The following is a 26609-nucleotide window of genomic DNA, read 5'->3' as shown; positions in this document are numbered from 1 at the left end:
CTTTCTTCCCGGAGGTGCACGACGAGTTGACGTGGTCGTGGAAGGCACATTTTACTGCCCAGAACGACCTCCTTCCACATCCGCTCTCACTACCCTCGACGGTGGGGCAGTCCACGGGTACACGGAGGTCCCCCAAGTGGACAAAGTGTGCCCACAAAGCGCAACCACTTGGCGGGATCGCTCTGCACTCCCCTCCAAGGTCTGTAGGATGACGTTGTCGCTGAATGCGAAAGCCTGCAGGGCCTCCGGACAGGCAGCCTCCACCCTGCATGCCATGGCCCTCCTGCAAGTTCACTAGACCAAGGCACTAAAAGCTGGTAGACCACTCCTTCCCCCGGTGGAGGGCTGGGAGGAAAATACTTGGTTTCCTTATTTTCATTGACCTAGCCAGTGCCCGCAAATGCCATTCTCACGGTGCCCCGGCATCAAACTCTTACAGGCAATGTGGCACTCTGGACGTAGAAACTTCAACTCCACACCCACGACTGTACAATGTTCACAACCCTGGCCATCCAGTTTTGATGAGTCCAGAGGGCGCTTCACTAGGACCTCCTTCTCAGTCACTAACCCGCCCCCTGCTGGGTACGTTGAGCAAGGTAAGTGCTTTGAGATTTTTCTCAGTACACATGCCTCAGGATGCAACTTTGCCTCCCGACACAACACTACCTGCTCCCAACACTATCCGGAGGTTGAATCCTCCCAGGCCATGCCTGTTCCCCTCATGGGATCTCTCCGTGGTCCTTACGGGCCTTCAGAGAACCCCCTTCAAGCCTCAAGAGGGTTGGAGACCTGCAAACGTTCTCTGTCAGAGACACCTGCCTGGAGTTAGGTCCAGCAGATGCTCATGTCATCCTAAGACCTCGACCAGGCTATGTGCCCATGGTTCCTATGACCCCTTTCAGGGACCAGCTGCCCTGGGAGGAGGCAGACACAGTCTTATCGTTGCTCTGTCCAGTACGTGCTTTGCGTACCTATTTGGAAAGCACACAGAGCTTTAGTCTCTCGGAACAGCTCTTTGTTTGCTAAGGCGGACAGCGGAATGGGAACGCTGTCTCCAAACAGAGGCTCGCCCACTTGGTAGTCGACACCATCGCATTGGCCTATCAGACCCAGGCCTTGCCCGCCCCCTTGCGGGTTCGAGCACACTCTACGAGGAGTGTGGCATCCTCGTGGGCATTGGCCAACGGCACCTCTCTAGCAGACATTTGTAGAGCAGCGGGCTGGGCAATACCTTTGCGAGATTCTACAATCTCTGGGTTGAGTCGGTTTTGTCCCGTGTTTTATCAGGTCCAAGCAAGTAAAACTCTGTAACGCGGGACGACTTTCCGGGTATACCGCTTGCGCTAGCGCCTTTCCCCTCCACCGAGGCAAACACGTGCACTGTTACTCCCAGGTGAGTCCTCAAACTCCCGACCGAGGAATTCCCGACCAGACCCACTGCGGGTACTAATTACTCTGTACTGGAATAAGTGCTCCATATGTGCCATTTATCATGGTAATCCCCTGTGATGTATTTTCCATGGTATAGTCCCCCTGTCAGGCAGACCCGTGTCTTCCTTGGGCAGTCCCCACACACAGTCCTCCATGTGTGGCGACAGGCCCATGTGATATATTTGACACATTTTCACCTCCCCAGCCTGGGCAGTATGTGGTCTCTGTGGTGTCTTTTCCCCCTGAAAGAATAGGACTGGAAAAGAACACCTTCCCCGATGCTTGTTATAGCTTGAAGATCCATGCTGCATCTAACACTCTATGAGGATAAACACTCTATGAGGAAAAACATAGAGAGAGAAAAGGCCACGGCTGGCGCGGCCTGCTCCCATGCTTATCACTTCGCTTGTTCCCACCTCTCAAGGGAAAACCTTGGTCGGATGCCGGGAACCTAATAAAAACAATATAATGTCTTAGTGGGGCGTTAGGGAAGGTTATGTGAAGTCTGATGCCCATGCTCCTTTGGCACGCTACAGCTTGCTGCACCAGCACCAGTAACACTAATAACCTAGATGTTTTGATTACAGTTATTTAAGGAAGAATTTGGATCATTACTGGCTGGTTGCTCTGGATTTTCCCTATTTCCTTTGGAGGAGAATGACCAAGAAAGACTGCCACCCTGCTACATGCAGTCTTGACGCTAAATGCAGTACCTATGCCCATAGACAGCATTACTCTTTTCTTTTTATGCTCTTCCTGTGATGGCTATTATTTATTTGCCACTGGCTCAGTCTTTATGTTATTGTCAGGACAGCTTAAGTCTATTCATTTCCTGTTTCTTTCATTGGTATTGCATGACACACTACTATGCATTGATCAAAATCCACCATGGACTGTAAGTATCATTACATTATGTGCTTAACGCCATTAGATGAAACCATTTTTTATTTTTTTTACTTTTACAATCTTCAATGTTTGAATTAGAATTCTCTTAATAATAATGTATAATGTTTTTCTCTTTTTTTTTATTATCCAGCTAATGTATTAATCATTTAGGTTTGCATATGTTGCAGAATTTCAAAGGTTGCTATGATGAATGAAACTGAACTAAAGTGGAATTGTTGTTTATTTCACTAAGATAAATCATATTGTTATTGTTCCTTCTTCACAGACAAAATAATACAGTAATGGCACATTTTTGTTTATTTTTTCGGGTAACTAGACATGGATCAGTTTATATAACACACTTTTGTATACCTCTTTAGGAGAGTGTGAGTTATGAACAAATGCTTGTCTTTTAGATACATTTCTGTATTGTGCAAAAATTATGACTGTTGGTTCAAGAATATTTTGAAACATATGCCATAAAAATAGAAAATGTACTTGCATGATGGCCGGATTTGTATTCACATCTTGATGGAGTACAGACTTTTTTAAGACATGTTTAATGTGCTTTTGTTTAATCCTGTGGATTTCAGTATTTTTAAACAAACTGACACAATGTGATCTGGGTTACAGTACTGTAACGATCCCCGCTCCTCTAGTTCTCCCCGCTTCATCGAGCTCACAGGCTCGCTCCCCGAGCTCACACGCTCACTCCCAATCACCCCCCTCTGGCTCTCATGCACGCTCCCAATCACCAGAGTATTAGTTTCACCTGTACTCGTCCCAATCACCTGGTTATTCGTTTCACCTGCACCGCTCGTTTTCTCCCCTATATATATCACAACACTTTCGTTTCACTCTTGTTGGTTATTGTTTAGTTTACCCCTTCGCTTTGCCAGCTCTAGTGTTCCCCTAGCTCCCCTGTCTATTCAACTCGCTTGTTTACCCGTTCTGCTATTCTGACTTCCCCGGCTTCGACCTTACGCTTTCCTCGACCACTCTTTTGTAGTTTCGCCCCGTTGCCATATCCTGATTCCCCGGCTTCGACCTTACGCTCCCCTCGACCACTCTCTTCTGGACTTGCCCTATTTGTACTTTTGCTTTGCCTGCAATAAACGCAGTTACACTATACATTGTGACTGTCTCTTCTTGTGCGGTTTACAAGTACCTTTATTAAATATGAAACATTTTTCTTTCAATTTCACATGATTTTTGCACTGTACATAATTTTTGCCTAATAGCCTGAGTTACTACCTTAATGCAGTAACCCAGTCATTAACATGTAATTAAAACATTAACATTGTTACCTTCAATGCAGCTAAAAAAAGATTGTTGCCTTTCCCAGATCTGTGCCTCGGCACAATCCTGTCGCTTTGCAGGCATTTCTTTTCACCTCATGGCTTGGTTTTTGCTCTGATATGCATTTTCAGCTGTGAGACCTTATATAGACTGGTATGTACCTTTCCAAATCATGTCCAATCAATTAAATTTGCCACAGGTGGTCTCCAGTCAAAGTGTAGAAAAATCTCAAAGATGATTCAGAGAAAATGAATGCACCTGGGCTAAATTTCAAGTGTCATAGCAAAGGGTCTGAATCCTTAGGTCAATGTGATATTTAAGTTTTTTTTTTCTTTTTAATAAATTAGCTAAATTATCAAAAAAAAATTATAATTATTTGATATTATGGGGTATGGAGTGTAGATTAATGTGAAAAAAATATTCATTTAAAGCATTTTGGCAACAGACGTCTGGTGACGCGCGCTGCAAGATGGCTGCACAGCACTAGGCTCCTGACTAAAACCTCCTAATTGAACGTTTTTTTTTTTTTTTTCCACGTTGAGGAAGAATATCATATTTTGTCACAACTATATAAGTTTTATTTCAAATATGGCAACTAAGAAATCGAGTTCACCGCAGAAATTGGCAGCGGGCTGCAAACGACTCAAAACGCTCGAGGACTGGTTAATCTACCATCTGGAATGGAAGGAGATGATCCGGTCGGTTTTCTACAGAAAATGCTACCTAAATGGATCCCGACCTTTCGGCACGCTCAAGTCTGATCGAGATCGACAGAGCTCACCGAGTGTATTCGAATTCCAACTCACCAAAACCACGATCGTTGATATTCCGGCTCCTCCGCTATCCTGACAGGCAAGCCATCCTTCAAGGAGCCCGGAAAGCAAAACCCACTTTGCCCGGAGGAGCGCGCCTGGAATTCTACGTGGACTACAGTCACGAGACAGCACAAAAGAGGAAGGCTTTTTCGACCGTAAGATTCAAGCTTCACCAGAAAGGTGCAGAAACTTTCCTAATCTATCCAGCATCGCTGAGAGTCTCCCACAAGGGTCAGAAATACTCGTTTGAATCTCCGGAGAGCGCTGAAATATATCTCCAGGGTCTGGATCAGTATCTGCTCGTAGATCCTTAAACTTCCCGCCACCGGAGGAAATGGATGAGTAACGTTAGACGGCCTAAGGTGACATCGTTTGAGTTTTTTGCTGAATAACCTATACAATACATGGACCAATTCTCTATCAGCATGGATTTAAGTTCACCAAAGTGAAATGGTAAATTATATTTATTTACATAATTGCATTTTGTCAAACAATTTTCAGTTTTCAAAATTCGATTTTCAAATGGTGCAGGTTGTAGACAGTTAATTGTGAAGGTCTGGTTTAACTATTGGACGTTGGTGTAACGTTACTCAGAATAGACGGACTAAGTTACAGTTCTTAGACTTCAGTTAAATCTGGTTGTCTTAAAATCTAGTTATATGAATAATGTATGTTTGACAGTTCTTCCGATGTTGGAATATTTGTCCTTTAATTTAAATCTCCTCAACTGTTAAATACATAGGGGGCTAAGAAGGTTAATAGTGTTCAGACATTGCCTTGCGACCGCCACAGACGTTTGCTAAAAGGGGAAGGTGGGAGAGGGAGGGGACGCTTAGGCACTTAAAGCACTCGGGACCTTTTTTGTTTTAGCATATTACAATGGGAACTTTAATGATACACTCAATAACTTGCTCTAAACATTAAATACTAATTTGTGTGTGTCCGGATACTACAGACTATGGTTAAAATAAACATACTGTCTTTTAATATCAAGGGGTTAAACTCTCCTATTAAACGTACACGGGTGTTAGATCTTTTACACAGGAAAAAGGTTGATGTTGCGTTTCTTCAGGAAACCCACCTGACCGCCATGGATGCTAAAAGACTGCAAAATAGGCATTATATCTTCATAGTATCATCTAGCTGTAAATCTAAGAAGAAAGGAGTGACAATTTTATTTAAACGTAATTCTAACTTTATTATTGAACACACAGGTTCTGATGAGAATGGTAGAATTGCATATTGCTGTACGTTAATAGAAGGAAAGAGGTTGGCATTTGTGAATATTTATGCTCCGAACACTTATGATGCCTCCTTCTTTCCAAATGTCTCCAAAACTATATTATCTCTCCAAGGCTATTCAATTATCGTTGGATCTGATATGAATGCCGTGCTCGACACAGTTTTGGATCGTTCCAATCCTTCATTTTCAGTAGCACAAGCTCAGTCTTGTACAGCGCTGAGATCGCTCATTAAAGATATAGATGTATGTGATGCTTGGCGACTACATAATCCAACAGCCAAAGAATACACCTATTTCTCCCCAAGTCATAAAACATTTTCAAGAATTGATTATATTTTACTTTCATCTCCATTACTTTCAGGGCTAATTAATATTGAAATTCTACCACAAAGTGTTTCCGATCATAATGCTGTACTAGCACATCTTCAGATTAATACATCTTGTAAACCATCCCGATGGAGATTTAATACCTTTTTACTGCAAAATGAAGACTTTCTTTCTCAACTGAGAGCAGGACTGAGCGAATTTATCAATATAAACCAAGACTGTGTTGCTAATCAGGAAATGCTATGGGCCTACATCAAAGGGTTTTTAAGGAACAATGCTATTTCCTTTTCAGCTAAGCTTAAAAAAAATTATCTTGAACAAATATCAAAGTTAGAGAGAAGATGCGGGGAATTAGAAAAGGAATTAAGCAATAAATTTTCCAATGATACACAACAAAAATTACATGTAGAGAGGGTTGCATTTAACGGTCTGTTGCGAAGAAGAGCTGAGTATTTAATGCACATTACAAAACATAAATATTACATGGATGGAAGCAGACCGAGCAGACTCCTTGCACTTACTCTTAAAAAACATGAGCGACGTTTTAACATTCAAGCAATCCAGAGTTCAAAAAAAGGTCTCACTTCACATCCCACAGACATTAACAAAACGTTCATGTCATTTTTCGAAAAATTATATTCTTCAGAAATGCAACCCAGTACTGATCAGTTAAAAACTTTTTTTGATCAGTTAAACTTAAACTTACTTTCTAAGGAGGAGGCTGACAGCCTTGAATCTGAAATCACCATAGAAGAATTACACTGCGCATTAGTAAGCTCAAACAAAGGCAAGTCCCCGGGAATCGATGGCTTACCAGTTGATTTATATCTGGCGCTGTGGGATCTACTTGGCCATATCTGGTTACGTACTATAAATGAGTCCATATTCAAAGGCCGTTTTCACAGAGATCTCAACACAGCTCTAATCACGGTTATGCCTAAACCCGGCAAAGATCATTCGGACTGTTCTAATTATAGGCCCATCTCCTTGATTAACGATGACGTTAAAATGTATGCTAAAGTTATTGCCAGGCGTCTACAGTCAGTGATACATAAATTAATTGACTCAGATCAATCAGGATTTATTACGGGTCGTTTGGCTTCTGACAATGTTCGTCGAGTGTTACATGTCATTGCCGAATCCGAGAAATTAGAAACACCTAGCGGCCTCCTGTTTATTGACGCTGAAAAAGCCTTTGATCGGCTGGAATGGAGCTATCTATGGTATACATTGAAGAAGTTCAATTTCGGTGACCATTTTATTAGAATGAGGCACAAGACAGGGGTGCCCGCTTTCTCCCCTTATGTTCAACTTATCGTTAGAACCCTTGGCACAGTATGTTAGACAACGTAAACTCATTACCCCGATTCAGTTAGGCTCATCTACCCATTCTATTTCTTTGTACGCCGACGATACTCTGCTATTTTTATCTGATCTACAACGCTCACTTCCTAACGCCCTTCAAACTATAGACGAATTTGGCACATTATCGAGGTTTAAAATGAATCATCATAAAACTATTTTAATGCCTCTCAATTCAGATGGTTTTAATTTTTCTATTCCAAATAATATTCAGATTTCAACACAAGTCAAATACTTAGGGATTCAGTTGAGACCTACTTTACCCCTCATTTCCAGAATTAACTATACGTCAATTTATGGGGAAGTGGAGTCGGATATTCAAAGATGGATGTGTCTCCCTTCATCGCCATCTGCCCGAATGTCAACAATAAAAATGAATATTTTGCCCTGCATAAATTATATTAGCTCTATGCTTCCTCTCCCCCCACCAGTGAATTACTGGAAAAAGTTGGACTCTTTACTGATAAAATTTATTTGGAATGGAAAGCGTCCCCGCATTAAGTGGTCTACACTTCAAAAAAGTAAAATAAAAGGTGGAATGGGCTGCCCTAATTTTAAATGGTACCACTGGTCTTTTATCCTGCTCTCAGTTTTGAAATGGTTTGATTCGAGCTCACAGCCTTCATGGAAACAATTAGAAAAAGAGTGCATTTTACCAATTCGTTTGCAAGATTTTTTATTTTCAGGCCTTTCTCACAGGAAATGCTCATTATATTATGGTCCTATAATTTCCTACACTCTTCAAATATTCAAAAAGATTGAAGCCTGTTTTGCATCTAAAACTTTATGGCACACTCATACTCCGATTTGGCACAATCTGAACTTACTTTCTGGCGGTCAACCTTTCGTACAGCCTTCCTGGTCTACAAAAGGTATTCTAACGTTAAACGACATAAAAGGGGAAGATTAAATTCTGGATTTTCGTGACTTAATAGAAAGATTTAATATTTCGCATAACACTTTATTTTTATATTTCAAATTACGTGCTGTGTTAAAGGCCCATAATGTACCTTGGGGTATAAATCTTCATACCCATCCGGTGGTGAATTGGATCTCAAACGCACCAAGCACAGGAATTGTTTCATATTTTTATCTCTGTTTTCAAAATCTGAATACAGATAACTTTTCTAAAGCTAGAGCTTGGATATTAGATCTGAACGTTTCTAACAGGACAATTGAATGGAATACAGTGTGGGACAATACATTCCATGCATCCACAAACCCGAATCATCAATTCATTCATTTTAAAGTTATTCACAGGGCATATCTAACCACACGCATACGACATGTAATGGGTTTATCACCCCACCCGTATTGTAATTTCTGTGGACCGGGATGTGTGGACACTTTGGTGCATATGCTGTGGGACTGTCCAGATGTGCAAAAATTCTGGGATGCGGTGCTTGATGTGTTGTACAAGGCTTCGAGGATTTGTATCCCCAAAGATCCTGTTATTTTATTGTTAAATGACAATTCTCAATTTCCTCTTTGTGAGAAGGTACGGAAATTCTGGTTAGCTGCCATGACCGCTGCAAAGAAGTTACTTGTTCAACGGTGGAAACCTCCGCATGACCTTTCTATTAAACATTGGCTTCACTCTTTATTGGAGATATTATACCTGGAGCTGTCATCTGCACGGACCAATCACACTAACCCTAGGACTTTTTCGATGTGGAAGAACTGGATATCTACAGTCAAGAAATATTTAGCTACTTAATCTGCAGCTACTTATGGGTGTTATCATTAACGTGATTTTATATGTCTTTCTCTGTATGCATTTTATTTTATCCCTTGTTATTCGGATACTGCTCAATGTCCCGAAGTGCAAGGGGGTGGGTGCGGGAAGGGGGGAAGGGGGTGGGGGGATTGGAAGGGAATTAGTCATTGTTACGATCCTCGGTATCTGTTTTGTGTGGGTTGTTGTTTTGTATGTGTGCAGGGATTGGTTGCAGCGGGAGGCGCTCCTGATCGGTGGATCTACTGATTCACCGCCTTTAAAAGGGCGGCGTTAACTGAAGAAGGGAGCTCATTCTGGCGTTGGCCTTGTGGCGTGAGGAGCTCCGGATTCCCCCTCCCGTCGACAGATCCCAAAACCTTTAACCTGATTATGTTCGTTTGTTTGAGATGAGTTAAATTGGTTTTGTTTGTATGTTTTAGGAGCCTAGGGGTGTCCTGTCATTTTTTTTTTTTGACTTTGTTTGCGATTTGTTTATTTATAGGGAGTTAGGGAAGTTTCTTTGTATTTGGTTTAATCTCCCGATTAGGTAATTTATATATGTTTGTTTATAAGTCTATTTTGTTTATTATTTTGACCTTGGGGCACCCTGAAGTCATTGCTCCTTAATTTATCATCTTTTCCACTTTAAAATAAATTACACTTTTTGTGGAACTTAAGTTTGTGTCTTTGGTGATCTGTCGGCTGGGGCTGTGTTCCGAAATTACACGTCAAGCCGTCCTTGTAAGTGCGGGACGTAACAAATGGGGGCTCGTCCTTTCGTAACGAATTGGGACACGTTATGGTAACAAATTCGTTTTATGGTATGTATACATCTCTTTTTCTCCTTTTGCTGGTGTAAACGTTTGATTGGCAGTTTTTTTTTCTTGAAAATTGGGAAAAGGGATATAATGGATTTTAGTAATGAGACGTTTCTACAAAAGCCTTCATGTGAAGGGTTAGAATTGTGTCGTAAAGTGGATTTGTATTTGATTGCTGATTATTATGACATTGCAGTAGTAAAATCAGCTCGTAAAAAAGAAGTGCGGGACATAATACAGGCTGCTTTGATGCAACAGGGTGTCTTAACAGCAGTTAAAAATCCTGAAAGTGAGGTTGGGGAGATAGGCGAAAGCGCAAGTGATGAAGAGCAGGGTTCAAGTAGTGAACCGGTGCTTCTTTCACTTAGTGGGGTAGACACGGAAGATTTAAAACTCGCTGTCCAGTTGAAACAACTTGATTTAGAAATTAAACGTCAAGAACATACAACCCAACTCTTGCGTTTTAGACAATGTGAATTGGAGACACAAGCTGGTCGACCGCTCGGTGAGTCTAAAACAAGGCTACCTACTGTTGTTCGAACTAGCCGGAGTTTACATCATGTTTCTGATTCATCGTTGCCTAGGCCTTCTGCAACTTCTTTGGATTTTGACATTAGTAGACAAATCAATCTCGCGCCACCGTTTCGGGAGGCCGAGGTTGATTCATATTTTGGTGCGTTTGAACGCGTCGCCGCTGCTTTGAATTGGCCGAAAGAAGTCTGGCCTCTTTTGTTGCAATGTCGTTTAACTGGAAAGGCTCAGGAAGTCTGTTCCGCTTTGTCCCTTAACGACAGTCTAGATTATGAAAAAGTAAAAACCGCTGTGTTGAGAGCCTATGAGCTTGTCCCCGAGGCTTCTCGCCAAAGGTTTCGTTTGCATGTGAAAGCTGCCAATCAAACGTTCGTTGAGTATGCGCATGAGAAAACCGCACTTTTTGATAAATGGTGTCAAGCCAGCAAAACGACAAATTTTAAGCAGCTTTGTGAGCTCGTTTTGATTGAAGAGTTTAAAAATTCGTTACCCGATAAAATTGTGGTTTACTTGAATGAGCAAAAAGTTATGATTCTTGCGGAGGCCGCTGTGTGTGCGACGAATTTGTATTAACGCACAAGAGCGTATTCGTGGCACCAGCTCGTCGAGAAATGCCAAATTTTGTGAGTTCTGAGAGAACTTTTAAGTCGTCTAAACTCTTGAAACCAGTCGTGCAATCTGATGATCGTGAGTGTTTGTATTGTCATGAAGCGGGTCATTTGATTGCTGTTTGTCCCGTTTTGAGAAAGAAAAATAAGACGAAACAGCTTAAAGGAGTCGGTTTCGTACGAACTGTTACTAAATCGTCGAAGCCAGAAATTGATGCAATTTTTGAACCTTTTATTGGTCAGGGAATGATTTCTTTAAGTGATTTGGAAAATGATCAAGTGCCTGTTGCTATGTTGCGTGACACAGGGACTGCGCAGTCGTTTGTTTTGAAAAGTTCGTTGCCATTTTCAGAGAAAACGTATTGTGGCTCTGATGTGTTAGTGCAGGGAATTGCAATGCAAGTGGAAAAGGTTCCCTTGCATAAAATATATATTCGTTCTGAGTGGGTAACTGGTTTCGTAAAAGTGGCCGTTCGTGCTCAATTACCTATAAATGGCGTAATCCTGATAATGGGAAATGACTTGGCAGGTGGAAAAGTTTTCCCTCTCCCTGAAGTCATTGAGAATCCGCTAGATGAAACATCCGTTGTGTGCAAGCAAGACACGGTAGATTTGACTGTGTTTCCTGCCAGTGTGATTACTCGAGCTCAATCACAAAAATTTTCCACCGTAGTTGATCTTTCTGACACTTTTCTTGTTGATGAAAACGTGACTGATTCTGGTCCATTACTGTCTGCGATGTCCGCGTTTAAACCGCTGTCTACTAGCAGTGGTGCTGAATTTGGTTCCGCTGATCTGTTACTATCTGTAGACCGCACGTTATTGGCTGTCGAGCAAAAACAAGATCAGTCGCTCGAATTTTACTGAGATTCTGCTGTAAGTTCAAAAGAAATTGGGAAAAAGCCAATTGGTTATAACTTCATGGATGGAGTATTAATGCGGAAATGGACACCTTTAGTGTCTGATAATTCAGGTTGGGACACATTGTACCAGATAGTCGTTCCCAAATGTTTTCGAGAACAGGTGTTAAGTGTGGCACATGATAATGTGGCTGGCCATTTAGGTGTGGCTAAAACACTTTATCGAGTTTTGCGTTATTTCTTTTGGCCTAGGATTAAGTCAGATGTTACAAAATATTGTAGATCATGCCATGCTTGTCAAATGGTTGGGAAGCCTAACCAGGTTATCTCCCCAGCACCTCTTAAGCCGATTCCTGCTATCGGAGAACCATTTGAGCGCATATTATTAGATTGTGTCGGACCTCTACCAAAAACAAAAGCAGGTCACACTTACTTGCTTACGCTTATGTGTATAGCAACTCGTTACCCTGAGGCGATACCACTTTGTTCTTTGAGAGCTAAAGCTATTGTGAAAGCTTTAACTGTGTTCTTTTCTACTTTTGGACTTCCGAGAATTGTTCAGATGGACCAGGGAACAAATTTTATGTCCCGTTTGTTTAACCAAATTCTGTCTTAGTTGCATGTTAAACACATCGTTTCCAGTGCTTATCACCCTGAGTCTCAGGGAGCACTGGAACGATTCCACCAAACTTTGAAAACAATGTTACGCACTTATTGTGTAGATTCAGAAAAAGAGTGGGACGAAGGATTACCATTGCTGCTGTTCTCTGTACGGGAGACTGTACAAGAGTCTTTGGGGTTTAGTCCCGCAGAGTTAGTTTTTGGGCATATGGTGCGCGGTCCCCTTAAGCTGCTCAAAGAAAACTGGTTGTCTGAAACAAAGCCACCTTGCAATCTTTTAGATTATGTGAGTTCTTTTCGAGAACGTCTGCATAAAGCTCGAAATCTGGCTCAGTCAGCTTTGCTAAAGACTCAAATAAAGATGGAGTGTTTTGATAAGAAAGCAGTCGTTCGTTCCTTTGTGAAAGGAGACAAAGTTCTTGTTTTGTTACCACTTCCTGGCTCTTCGTTGCAAGCAAAGTTTTCTGGACCTTATGTTGTGGAGCGAAAACTCAGTGATACTGACTATATTATCTGTACCCACGATCGACAGAGAAAAATTCGCGTGTGCCACATCAACATGTTGAAGCGTTATGATGTTCGTGGTGAACAACGTGAGTTTAAGAGCTCTCCTGTTCCAGTTGCTTCACTGTCTGTGGTACCACCTTCTTGTGGCGATGAAGACGGGTTAAATCTACGGAGTATGCCAGTGTCTGATGTCAAACTGAATAATTCTGAAATTTTGTCAGATCTTAATTCTCATTTATGTCATTTAGCTGTAAATCAACGATCTGATGTTGTGAATTTGATCCAGTCTTTTTCAGGACTGTTTTCAGATGTGCCTACTCAGACAAATGTCATTCAGCATGATATTGAAGTGAACGATCATCCACCCATTAAGCAACATGCGTATCGGGTCAATCCAGTGAAACGTAAAATCATCGAGTCTGAAGTGAAATATCTATTGGAAAATGATTTTGCTGTCCCGAGCACAAGTGCTTGGAGCTCGCCTTGTCTACTTGTTCCGAAACCGGATGGTACCCATCGATTTTGTATGGATTACCGTAAGGTAAATGCGATCACAAACCGTGATTCATTTCCATTACCATTAATGGAAGATTGTGTGGATAATGTGGGATCTGCTCAGTTTGTTACAAAGCTGATCTTTTAAAGGGGTATTGGCAAGTTCCCTTAACTAAACGTGCAGCCGAAATATCTGCTTTTGTCACTCCAGACAACTTCCTGAATTACACTGTGATGGCTTTCGGGCTTCGGAACGCGCCGGCGACTTTCCAACGATTAATGAACACTATATTAGCTGATGTTAAGCACTGTAAAGCGTATTTGGATGATATTGTGGTGTATTCGTCCAGCTGGAAAGAACATCTAGACACCTTATTCACTGTTTTCACGTGCTTGCTTAATGCTTCCCTTATGTTGAATTTGTCCAAATGTGAATTTGCCAAGGCAACTGTGATGTATTTGGGAAAACGGGTTGGACAGGGACAAGTACGTCCTGTAGTCCAGAAAGTACAGGCAATTGTTGGTTTTCCTGTGCCTCAAACCAAGCCTGATCTTCGCCGTTTTTTAGGAATGGCAGGCTATTATAGAGCATTTTGCCGAAATTTCTCTGATGTGGCTCTACCGTTAACTAATCTGCTCCGTGCTTCACACAGATTTGTATGGTCTGATGAATGTCAACATGCTTTTAAAGCTGTAAAATGTTTGTTGTGTAGTGATCCAGTGTTATCTGCCCCGGATTATTCACGTTCCTTTAAACTTGATGTTGATGCTAGTGCCACCGGAGCTGGAGCAGTCCTTTTGCAGGATGATATTCACGGAGTTGTGCATCCAGTAGCCTACTTCTCAAAAAAGTTTTTGCCCTATCAGTTACACTATAGTACTATTGAGAAAGAGGCACTTGCTTTATTACTAGCGTTACAACATTTCGAAGTGTATGTGGGATCAAGTTCTATTCCCGTGATCGTCTTTACTGATCACAATCCACTTGTATTTTTGTCTCGAATGTGTAATGCAAATCAACGCATTATGCGTTGGTCCTTGTTTATTCAAGATTTTAATCTTGAGATTCGCTATAAAAAGGGCAAGGACAATGTTTTAGCAGATGCCTTATCTCGTTCTTTTAGTTTTGTTTAAAAATCACTAATGATTTTTTTTTTGTGTGTGTGTGTGTGTGTGAGGGTGTTACGATCATCGGTATCTGTTTTGTGTGGGTTGTTGTTTTGTATGTGTGCAGGGATTGGTTGCAGCGGGAGGCGCTCCTGATCGGTGGATCTATTGATTCACCGCCTTTAAAAGGGCGGCGTTAACTGAAGATGGGAGCTCATTCTGGCGTTGGCCTTGTGGCGTGAGGAGCTCCGGATTCCTCCTCCCGTCGACAGATCCCAAAACCTTTAACCTGATTATGTTCGTTTGTTTGAGATGAGTTAAATCGGTTTTGTTTGTATGTTTTAGGAGCCTAGGGGTGTCCTGTCATTTTTTTTTTTGACTTTGTTTGCGATTTGTTTATTTATAGGGAGTTAGAGGAGTTTCTTTGTATTTGGTTTATTCTCCCGATTAGGTAATTTATATATGTTTGTTTATAAGTCTATTTTGTTTATTATTTTGACCTTGGGGCACCCTGAAGTCATTGCTCCTTAATTTATCATCTTTTCCACTTTAAAATAAATTATACTTTTTGTGGAACTTAAGTTTGTGTCTTTGGTGATCTGTCGGCTGGGGCTGTGTTCCGAAATTGCACGTCAAGCCGTCCTTGTAAGTGCGGGATGTAACAGTCATATAAGTTTTCTTTCTTATATTGCAAAATGTTTTGTAAACTTTTTCAATATAAATAAAAACACTAAATTACAAAAAAAATAAAGCATTTTGGCATAAAGCTGCAACATAATAAAATGTGAAAACAATTAATGGGTATGAATACTTCTTGAATGCACTGTATTTTAAACCTGAAAGTGCAAATGAACAACTAAATTTAATGATTGCACTGAATCAAAGTTAGTATGTGAAAACCCTGGTTTTGATTGGTTTCTGAATACTCCTTTGACCATTATTTAAAATATGGGTTTGTTGTTTTTCTGTCTTAATGGTTATTTTTGATATTGTAAAATTGTCCATAATACAGTCTCACCAGGTCCTGCAGTTTTTACAAAATGCATATGCAATCATTTTTGTTTTAAACCCTAACATTTCTGGAAAAAACATCAATACATTGTCTTGACCAGATACAACTATTTTAATAACAATAAGTTAAAGAAGTATTTTATTTCATAATTTTAATCTCCAAATTTCAAACATCAAGACTTTCTTGACATAAATAATGAGTATATGAAACATTTTATTTTATTAAAAGTCATACCCAAAATATGTACTTGGCAGTTTGCCTCATTTTGAAAAAACATTGTGCTGTATTTGATATGAAATTATTTTTCAAATGTTGTGCAATTGCCATGTTTAGCTAATTTATTTTCTACGTTTCCACAATACTTTCCAAATTTTTTCTGATTGTGGTTCTAAAAGTGTGTTTAAATGTAGTCTCATGAATGTTAGAAATCTCTTTTGCTCATTTTAACTGTTGTAATGACACCTCTAAAAAAAAGAAATCATTTTGTTTGATTATATAACACGCTTAGCAAAGAGAGGGTTTTGGACTGGAAAATTCATAATTAAATGTCTTTGACATAAAAGGTCAGTGTTTGAAAACATGTTTGAAAATCCCAATTTCAATAATGTAAGGTCGCTATTTTGTGGTATTACATTACCTCTAATGGCCAGTCAATTGCAGCAACTGTACATTTACACATAATAGTAATTTGACAACAGCAAGCAGTGGAATTGATGCAAGTCTTTATTTCATGTGCCTACATTTACATTCAAGAACATCTCCACAAATTCAGACCTCAGGTTTAAAACAAAGCAACAAGCCATCCTAGCAATGTCTTGTGTTACTGTATTACTGTATCATAAATATATAGCTTTATTTCTCCTCTTCTTTGAAATATAATTTTTTGCCTACTCGTATTTACAAATCATGGTGCCCTAATATGTTTGGGGCTTAAAAAGAAACATCTTTCACATATTGTGTGAGCTGTTTAAATTAAAACAACCAGGTCTGGTTGATATGCAAGTTTTTAATTTCTCAAAGGAGATTGAAAACATAGACGTGGCATAACACTGTATGTAAAATAATGTTTCTAATTGTTACCATGGGAAGCTGATATTCCACTTCAATGACTTTAATAAAGCAAATTTTTGTTGCATAAAATGTACTTTCTTTCTCTGGAAATTAATGAAAAAAACAACTAATAGTCAAACCTCTATAGGTTTGACATTAAACACAGAGTGAGAGGAATCTTTTCTACAAGCATCAGAAACTCATAGCATCAAAAGTCCTCTTTCTTTTGCAATCCCTTCTCTCATTGACTCTACAAGTGATTTGAGCTGTCTGAAAATTTTTGAAATGTTTTTAGAGTCCCTTTGGAGAGCAGAACCCATTAGTCTAATCTATATCTAGTTTTAGAGGTTTGGTTTGGATGTTGAGATTGTTATATGGCTGGGGATCTGCTGACCATGCTCGACCGTTTTCTGTAGAGTTCACCTTCATGCCACCTGTTGGTGTTCTTTTGTTACCGTGGCAATTTCACCAGAGTAAATCTAATCATTAAGGTGGGGATAGGGCAGACAAATCTTTGACATTTTTTTCAAAAGACGATCAACTGAAAACTAGACATAATGAAAAGGGATATATAATTAGCTAATTCTCATTTAAATGCTTTTGTAGGGCCTTTCGGAAGTTCTTAGAAACTGCTCAAACTTTTCAAGTAACAAACCTCTGAAAAAGCAGACACTGTTTAGAACAGACCACAGTCCTTAAGGTTTTCTTTGATGATAATGTCTGTCACAGCGTTAAACACAATCTCGACGTTCTTTGTGTCCGTGGCACAGGTCATGTGTGAGTAGATCTCCTTGACTCCCTTCTTCATGTTCAGCTCCTCAAACTGCTGCTTGATATAGTTGCTGGCATCTTCATACGTGTTGGGACCTGGAGTTCAAAATTGGGATTTTCGAAAAATATAATATATGGGAAGCAAATTAATTAAAGATTGCTAAATCAGACTTCACTTAAATGCATCACTTACCATCATAGTCAGGGAAACAGATGCTCAGGTGGACTTTCTTGATCTTCTCCGTGAAGAGATCTTTCTTGTTGAGGAAAAGCACAATGGAGGTTGTGGCAAAGAACCTGTGGTTGCAGATACTGTTGAAGAGATGGAGACTCTCGTGCATGCGGTTCTGAAAGTATCAAGAAGAGAATAACTCATTGATTCTGACTCGATCAGTTGAGATGCACTGCAAGATAGGATCAATTTCAGACATTTCCTTGGACTGCACTGACTGGCCTTTATCAAAATTATACTGTGCATGATAAATATAATTATAGGAACCATACTTTGAGTTCTTTGTTCAATAAAGGATCTGTAAGGGCTGTTCTTGGCTAAAAATCAGTACTTACCACTTCATCGTCTTCTACCAGCACCATGTCATAAGCGCTCAGGGCTCCACAGAAGATGATGCAAGTCACACCCTCGAAACAATGAATCCACTTCTTTCTCTCTGACCTCTGGCCACCCACATCGAACATCCTGCAAACCAGGGAGGTTGCCAATAACATTTAAAAGGGTTTAATTTGTGGTGTCTAGAAGGTATACCTCAACTGGCCAAAGTCTCGTGAGAGACGCATTTGTGGCTACTAAGTTAGTTTCTTAATTTAATAAAAAAAAAATTTTGATGACTTGGATAATAAAGAAAAGAAGCCAATAAGTTTCCAACATAGATGGTAACTATTTCAATTCTGTTTAAACGCATCCCAGGGTAATACCTCAAGAAGTTGGTTGAGAAAATGTCAAGAGTACATATTCTAGGAAAAGGTTGACTACTTTGAAGATACTAAACTAAAACACAGTTTTGATTTATTTTGGATTTTGTTTAGTCACAACATAATTCCCATATTTCCATTTATGTTATTCCATAGTTGTGATGACTTTACTATTATTCTAAAAAATGAAGAAAAAAAATTATAATAAAGAATTAGTAAGTTTTTAAAAACATTTGACCTGTTGTGTATATTTGTATATTTTAATTTTGCCTGGAGGTTTTAGTGCTGTTGATGTGCTGAAAGTTCTAAAAGATTTGCTATGAGCTTGAGTTTTATTGCAGTATTTTTTTCCAACTTTAATAAAACCATAAGTGTTACAGTTCCACTGCAGTTGTTAGACACACCTGAAGTGGAGCTCTTTGCAGGAGAACTGTTCCTCAATGATACCAGTTGTCTTGACTCGAGATCTCAGTACATCCTGCTCGGAGGGCATGTAGTCGGGTTTACAGATTCTGTCCATTTCACTCAAGTAGCTGTGGGGAGTATCAGCCAATTATTTACAGAACCAACTGAATTAATTTCTTTGTTAAATATTGAAAATCTCCAGACAGACTGCCAAGTTGATTGAAGTGTACTATAATCACATTACACAGATTAAAGTATGGATGATCGCACCAAATTAAATTGACTCTTAAGGTTAAATCCAGCTCCTCAGATGTAGTTAAAATGTATAGGTATCACTACCCCCGTTTGTGTTGAAGGTGTATCTTGTACTCACTATCCAGCAGAGTCGTTCAGCTGATACTCTGCAGCTCTCTCGAAGGAGGCCTGCACACCTGAATCCTTCCATAGCCTCTTGATGACGTCTCCTAGCTCTGGGGGCATGGTGCCCTCCTCGATGGAGTCAGCCAGATTCTGGAGTTTCTGGCCATCTTCCTGCATGGGACAAGGGACATTGTTAGGAGCCCTTCACATCGAATGTGTTTTTGCATCCATCTGCACTGTTTTTCCATTGTTATCCTCTGTGTTTGTTTCCTCTGAATTTACAGTGCTGTGTCAGGTTAAAAAAAAGGTGTTAAACTTTAAAGTTGCATCTGGAGACATTTGCATCTGGCTTCCAGGTGGACTGATAAAATGTCCTGTGTGTGTCTACTCGCGAATTCCAATCAAACCAGCCAATCAGATGTGGTATAGGTATCCGTGGAACATTAGACCTTATTCACAGTAGTGCCATCATTGATTTTTAATGAGAATGAAAAAGAGGCTTTGAGGGATTGACATACGTATGTCACTTCCATGCCACACATGGTATAAAGCTGAAAAAATCTCCTAAATCACATATTATTTTCCCCAACTCATGTTGTCTGGAGTTTATTGTCAACTAAATGTTCTTGAAAAGATGTTCTTTTCAATATTTTTTCAGAGGAACGATAAAAAATTTTTTTTCAAACTGCAGTACAACCCATCGAAATGACTGTGAGCAATGAACGTCACATTTATATAGCACTTTTCTGACACTACACTCAAAGCACTTTACACAGTGAACAGGGGACTCTCCTCAACCACTACCAGTGTGCAGCATTGATGATGAGAAGGCAGCAAATGTCTGTCAGTATGCTAATGGCACACCAACTATTGGTTGAGAGGAGAGAGTAGAGTAATGCAGCCAATTCAGGGATGGGGATTATTAGGAAGCCATGGTTGATAAGGGCCAATGGGGGGAAATTGACCAGGACACCAGGGTTACACCTCTACTCTTTTCGAGAAGTGTCCTGGGATTTTTAATGACCACAGAGGGTCAGGACCTGGGATTAAAGTCTCATCCGAAGGACGGTGCCTTTTTACAGTATAGTGTCCCGTCACTATTATATGGGGCATTAGGACCCACACAGACCTCTTCCAGCAGCAACCTTAGTTTCCCACAGGAGGTGTCCCATTGAGGTAATGACCAGGCTCATCCCTGCTTAACATCAGTGGTCAACCAGTCTTGAGCTACTGGGTGATATTGCTGCTTGCTGTACGTCTATCTCTCACAGCCTCATTGTCATTCCCATCAAAAAGCAATGGCGCTGCTGTGACTAAGGTCAATAATGGGTTTTTCCTAATCTGTGGGAGTTTTCAGACTGGGATGGGTGTTTCTAAACTATCCAGTGAAAGCAGGGAATCTCAATGTAGTTATCAGTTGCCATTTTCAAACTATGATGGGCATTTCTAATCTTTCCAATAAAAGAAGGGAATCTCAATTTAGTAGGCAAATTGTTTCAAACTGATGAAATGCACCAATCCCAGTTTGAAAATGCCTACTGATTGGGAAAAGCCAATTTTTGTTCTGCTGAGACATAAGTCTCAATCAGATTTGCATTGAGTACTGTCAGAGTATCAATTAGAGTTGAAAACAAAAGCCGCCTGACTCATGGTTCACCACCTTTCTTTTAAACGCAGCATTTTAAATGTGATGTCTCCTTAGCTCCCAAGGGATTGTGGGACATTAAAAGTGTCAAATGGATCTTTACTTATTTTTTTGAGGTAAGCAAAAATTTTGACCACAATGTCTGTTTTTCATTATATTATTGGTGTTTCTGATATTGCTATGTTGTATCATAGCTTAATAAACATTTGTGCTTGCTTGTCTTTCTGTTTCCACACGTGCGGACATGTATGTGTGTTGCACAAGAGACTAAGAGCATGTGAATGGATCTGTCTACGAGTCGTCTTGTAGACTAGTCATTGGTGATTTGTGTGTTGGAGGGTTGTCATGCAGACCTGTGATGCTGGTGACCCGAAGTTGATGTCCAGCATCTCCATGCCTCTGATGATGGCCATTGCCGACTGGAGGATGTTGCCGTAAATAATAGTTCGAAACTCCATTTGTTCTTCTTTTGTATAACCACCTTGATGCAGAATTCTTGGAGAGAGCAAGAGAACCAGTGTTTCTGATTAAGAAATTGTAGGCAAGTACCTTTATACACAAAATAGGGTCAACATTTACTACCACCTGGTGGTGATAAAGTAGCATTACAAAGGTTGAACACTGTTGTGCATTTGTACAGAAAGTAGCGTTTGCCAAGTGGACACAATCATGTAATGATTAAACTAGACAACACATAATATATTACATTTACTTCAGATTGTTTGTAAAAACATTTTGTTTAATGTGCTTGCCCAGCATACAGATGGAGTCTTGTAAACATGTGTTAGGTACAGTCTGTTGCATGTATTTAAACTTACTTCATCTGTTTTACAATAGTGCTTTTCCCTGACTCACCAGCCCCTGCCAAGCAGAGAGTAAGAAACATCAATTAATGCAGAACAATCTATGAGCATAATAACAAACAAGAAGTCATATCCAAACACTAAAACACTCTTTAACCATCAGCCTAAATTTGAGGCTATATCATGTCCTTTACATCATGGCCATTATATTTTTGTACTCCATTGGAAAATTATTATTATTTGTGTGTGTGTGTTATGCAATTTTTATTTATAAAAATACACACTAAAAAAAGAATTTGGGTGGTATCCCAAAGTACAAGTTTAGAAGTTTGGGAAGTTTCTTTAAATTTAACCACTGTTTGTTTTTTGTTCTGTACATTTTGAATTTGATAATGAGGTCAATGTTAAGCGTTAGGTAATCTCTAAAGGAAAATGTATTGATTGTCAATGATTGCCAGGTCAGAGGAAGGCTCTCTAACCTGCTTATAAAGTGACCCAATTGGATTTGTGAGGGAAAGCTTCTCAGAAGATCACTGACACTTTGATTCACCTAGGATCTTCCTTCTGTCAGTTCAGGGCAGGGGGCGGGGTCAGCTGTCTCCCATGGCAACTGTCACTCTTAAGTGCCCTTTACTTTATGAGTTAACTGTAGCTGTGGTGATATGCTAAGAGAATGTGCGTCATCACTGTTACATCTCTGTCCATTCATCTGCTTAATTTAGCAACTGGATTAGACTATATGGAGTACAGCTTTCTACTGACTAACTCTCAGATATGAAGACAATTCACTACAGTTATTACCCCACTGTATGGCCTCTTTTGCGAAAGAGAAACTCACTTTTTATCTAATTTATTGATAAAGATTCCAAAACTTAATGCCAATATTTACTATATCTATTTACACAAAATAAAGAGTACATCTGACCTAGCATGCATCTAGAAGTTTTTACCTTGTGTTAAATATTTTGTATGTATGAAAATTATACACTCTTGGAAAATTATGAACTTCCTGTTCCAACAGGAAATAGTTTGTTGACCTTCAAGAAATCTGGTCAATATTTAATCAGTGCATCTCTTTCCCATTGTTTTGGTGAAATGACTCCATTAAAGTCCCCTGCTGCAGTAAACTGTTAGAACCACTGACACCATCCTCCAATACTTGCTGTTCCTATTGGAAGATAAACTGAACCTGAGCTTAAGAGGATCTGGGCTTAAATCATCACAGTAATCGGATTCTGGTCTTATTGAAAATATACCACAATTCACATGCTTCCTCAGGTTGTGATCTTTTAAGCAGACCTCACTGCAGAGTGTTTGCAAAGAAAGATAATAAAATGCAGTAGAGTATGCATCACCAGAACTTACAAAACATCCTGTTTTTAAAAAACTATTTCCAAATTTAGATTTCCAAAAATCTAAAAACACAAAGAAATTTGGATCTTAAGATCATTAATTTCTGCTAAGAAATTAAACCAAAGTGGAAAAAGCGCTCATTTGCTTCACATAATACACCTGCAAAGAGAACAGCTTAAAAAAATCATTTGAAATGCATTAAACATTTGAGTAAGTTTTATAAATGTCATTAAATGGCTGTTCTTTTTTGTGCAATGGCACAAAATGGCATAATAATTTGTGCATTTGTATATTATATTGCCTGTTATTGTGTTTTGTAGTAAATAATGCTGGTGGGTAATTTGAAGTCACAAATGACAGCTGACTCGCACACATGACTGATCTCTTGCCGTCCTGGATTAGCATGAAGTAAACTTCATTTTAGCTTTGAAAACCAGATTAATGAAATATCTCTCATGGTGTTGCTTATTTTAAGTTGCTGAAGTTGCATTCAGAGCTGCTTAGTTCTTGCCTGTCACCAAAAAGTATTGAGGTTTCGAAAACGATCTGTGAGCCTCAGGTGCTGAGATCTGCAGTGAAAGTTCTCACCTGCATTTTACTCTCTTGCAAGTGACCTCATTGAAGTGAAAACTTTTAACCCACAAATGTATGTAGATGTCAAACTTCTGAACCAGGAGCAGTTACTGGATGCAGAATCTCTTAACTTAGCCACAATGGACCTAAATGAGTCATATAAACACAGTCTGTTCAGATTTCTTACCCAGCAGCAGAAGTTTGACAGTCTTTGCTTCCTTATCAGCATCTTCCTGGAGCTGTTTTTCCAACTCTTTGGACTTCTTTGCCATTTCCTTATCCTCTGCGCTTGCTCCGCTACCCATCTCGTCGTCAGACGGTTCCCTGTCAAGTTCCTCGAGGAAAGAAATTTTGCCGGCTTTCCCTGTGCTTTGCGGACAGAGAAATGGATGCAGGTGGCCCTGTACCTTTGATCACGTGGTAGGGGTAGGGTTGCACAAGTCTTGAGTCCTCTTTTAGTTGTGACTGACCCACCTAACAATGGACAAGTGGATAGAGACAGCACCGAGACTGAAGCAAACTGCCCTGCTTCCTCCTTTGGTTGCTCTATCCCCTCTAATTCCTCCTTGTCCACCTCAAAATTCTAATTTTAGGATCGGGGAGGGTTTTTACTGATCTTCCTGTGTGAACCAGCCAATCCTATTAGCTTGGCTAACAAGGACATTAATGAAGGTTGTAAAATTAGGACCATAAGTTCCAGTGAAATTCCAACTTGTACAGGACATTGATCAGATGTCAGAGTGTGGATGCATTTCCAAAGTGTATTGTGTGTGTGTGTGTGTGTGTGTGCTCTAAATTGGTGCTTGTTGAGATTTGTAGAAAATTGACCTTAAGGGCTAACTGATATGGTAAAATTGTCATGGTTGGTAAGCTCTTTCTATAACTATCCATCTAAGATTTCATGTTAAAGTTACAGTTTTTGGAAGAGGAAGACCATAGCCCATGCGCATATAATAACCATATATTGTTATATGTACAAAATCCAAATCAACCTTAATCCATTTCTGCTTCTAAATGTAAAACTGCTTGCTGGCAATCACAAACGTTTTGGATTTCCTTTTTTATTTGTAGTATATTTAAATCTGGAAAACTAATATGTCTATAATTTAGTTCTTAGATGCAGAGGTCAGAGGATGAATGATTTTACTCTTGTCCTTGGGAGACTCTTTTGTCTGAAGGTCTGACACACTTACAACTTGGAGGTACATACACAGCCATTTTCATGTCTTATGTAACCCTGAGTTTGGGGGACTGGCGGTAAAGGAGGAGGGCTTACAGGTCAGTGTGTCTTGTTTCCGAGAGATGGGAGTGATGAAGTCAACACTGATCAGTGATCGCCACTGGAGTTGCCATTATTCATCTTTAACACCATTCAACAGATCAATATCTCCACCTCCCTCTGTGCTTAGGGGAATAAACCTGTGTTAATTGTCCACTACAACAGTTCAATAAGCTTTATTTGAGTTGTACAGGGGTGGACATGTGCAAATGGTATTTTATCCCAGCTTAAAGGGATAGTTAAAATTCTCTCATCATTTACTCACCCTCTTGCCATCCCAGATGTGTATGACTTTCTTTCTTCTGCTGAACATAAACAAAGATTTTGAGAAGAATATTTCTGCTCTGTAGATCCATACAATGCAAGTGAATGGTGACCAGAACTTTCAAGCTGAAAAAATCACATAAAGGCAGCATAAAAGTAATCCATAAGACTCCAGTTGTTTAATCCACATCTTCAGAAGAGATATGATAGGTGTGGGTGAGAAACAGATCAATATTTAACTATATTTAACTAATATTAACTAACATTCTGAAAGTGAAAGTGGAGATTTATAGGATTGAATATTCATCTGTTTCTCACCCAAAGTGATTGCATCGCTTCAGAAGACATATATTTCACCACTGGAGTCACATGGATTACTTTTGTGCTGCCTTTATGGGATTTTTGAAGCTTGAAAGGTCTGGTCACAATTCACTTGCATTGTATGGACCTACAAAGCAGAAATATTCTTCTCAAAATCTTCATTCATGTTAAGATATTAAGTCATACACATCTGGTATGGCATGAGGGTGAGTAAATGATGAGAGATCATTTTTAGGGGGCGGGGGGGTCGGGGTGAACTGTAATTTTAAAGCTTGTATTAAATTGTTCTTAATAATAATTGAACTATCCCTGCATTTGCTATTTTCACTGTACTGTATGTAAAAAAAAAACGATCTATATCTTTCTGCACTACTGTGTTGCTTGCCTGTGTGTGTGTGTGTGTCCTTTGTGTGACAGGCAGCTCTTTTCTTTCCATTTCCAATCTGCAGTTAAATCAGAACTGTTTCTAAGAGGAAATTCTCATCACTGATCTCTAACAAAGTAATTTCATTTGGTGCATTTATTTGGTCAGTTCTGTCATACAACCTGCAATCTCTGAAGAATTAGTCCATAATCGAATAAATGGCCAAAAAAAGATCATTCATAAATTCAGGCTATACACTGATGTTATTTCCAAAGGATTAACATTAATTATTTTGGAAAATATGAGTCTTGCTGACTTTGTGTTTATGAACAGACAGACAAAATGTCAGCTATGGCCGCCTAAAGTATCATTAACTCTCCTTTCAGTTGGTTTTAAATAAATCAGTTTATACTGATCTAAAATGTGAAAGGAAACCAGACCCTCCCCACCTGGGAGTGCAGTCACCTTTTCTTCTTACGCCAGATAGATAGAACAGAGCAACTCTCTGTAAAAGCGAGATTTCTACCCATGTTACTTTTGGTAAGCAGATAGTCTTACTGCTTGTGACAGGTTGTGAGGATCCAAATCCCTAAATGCTTCCAAAAGGAATATAGCAAGCTAATCGTGGTATCTTTCTCTTCATCACAGCCAATCTCATTAAGGTTTCTGTGTGCCAGGCCTGCCTCTAACACTACATCACAGCTTCTATGCTGCTGATAAGATTACTTATTGTAGAACATGTGGTGTGGGTGAAGGGAGGTGAGAGTGGAGGGTGATTATTCTGGACGCTTATTTCCTTCCCTTCTGATTAGAACTGATGAATGAGAAGGGGATTCTTAGAATAAAGAATGAG

The 26609-nt window shown here is 39.7% G+C and overlaps 1 protein-coding gene across 1 annotated transcript; it reads right to left on the bottom strand.

Moving 5' to 3' along the window:
- Positions 1-12745: 12745 nt before the first annotated feature.
- gnat2 (guanine nucleotide binding protein (G protein), alpha transducing activity polypeptide 2) lies at positions 12746-24075 on the bottom strand. Its single transcript, XM_052094638.1, has 8 exons — positions 23716-24075; positions 21618-21660; positions 21153-21294; positions 19168-19325; positions 18794-18922; positions 18027-18156; positions 17653-17806; positions 12746-17555 (listed from the first exon to the last, which is right to left on the bottom strand). The coding sequence occupies exons 1-8, from the start codon at positions 23831-23833 to the stop codon at positions 17365-17367; spliced, it is 1065 nt and encodes a 354-aa protein (XP_051950598.1). The 5' UTR covers positions 23834-24075; the 3' UTR covers positions 12746-17364.
- Between the last annotated feature and the right edge of the window lie 2534 nt (positions 24076-26609).

Source organism: Xyrauchen texanus, chromosome 27 (assembly GCF_025860055.1).
Source record: "Xyrauchen texanus isolate HMW12.3.18 chromosome 27, RBS_HiC_50CHRs, whole genome shotgun sequence".
Classification (NCBI taxonomy): domain Eukaryota; kingdom Metazoa; phylum Chordata; class Actinopteri; order Cypriniformes; family Catostomidae; genus Xyrauchen; species Xyrauchen texanus.
This window is presented reverse-complemented; position numbering and strand designations above follow the sequence as displayed.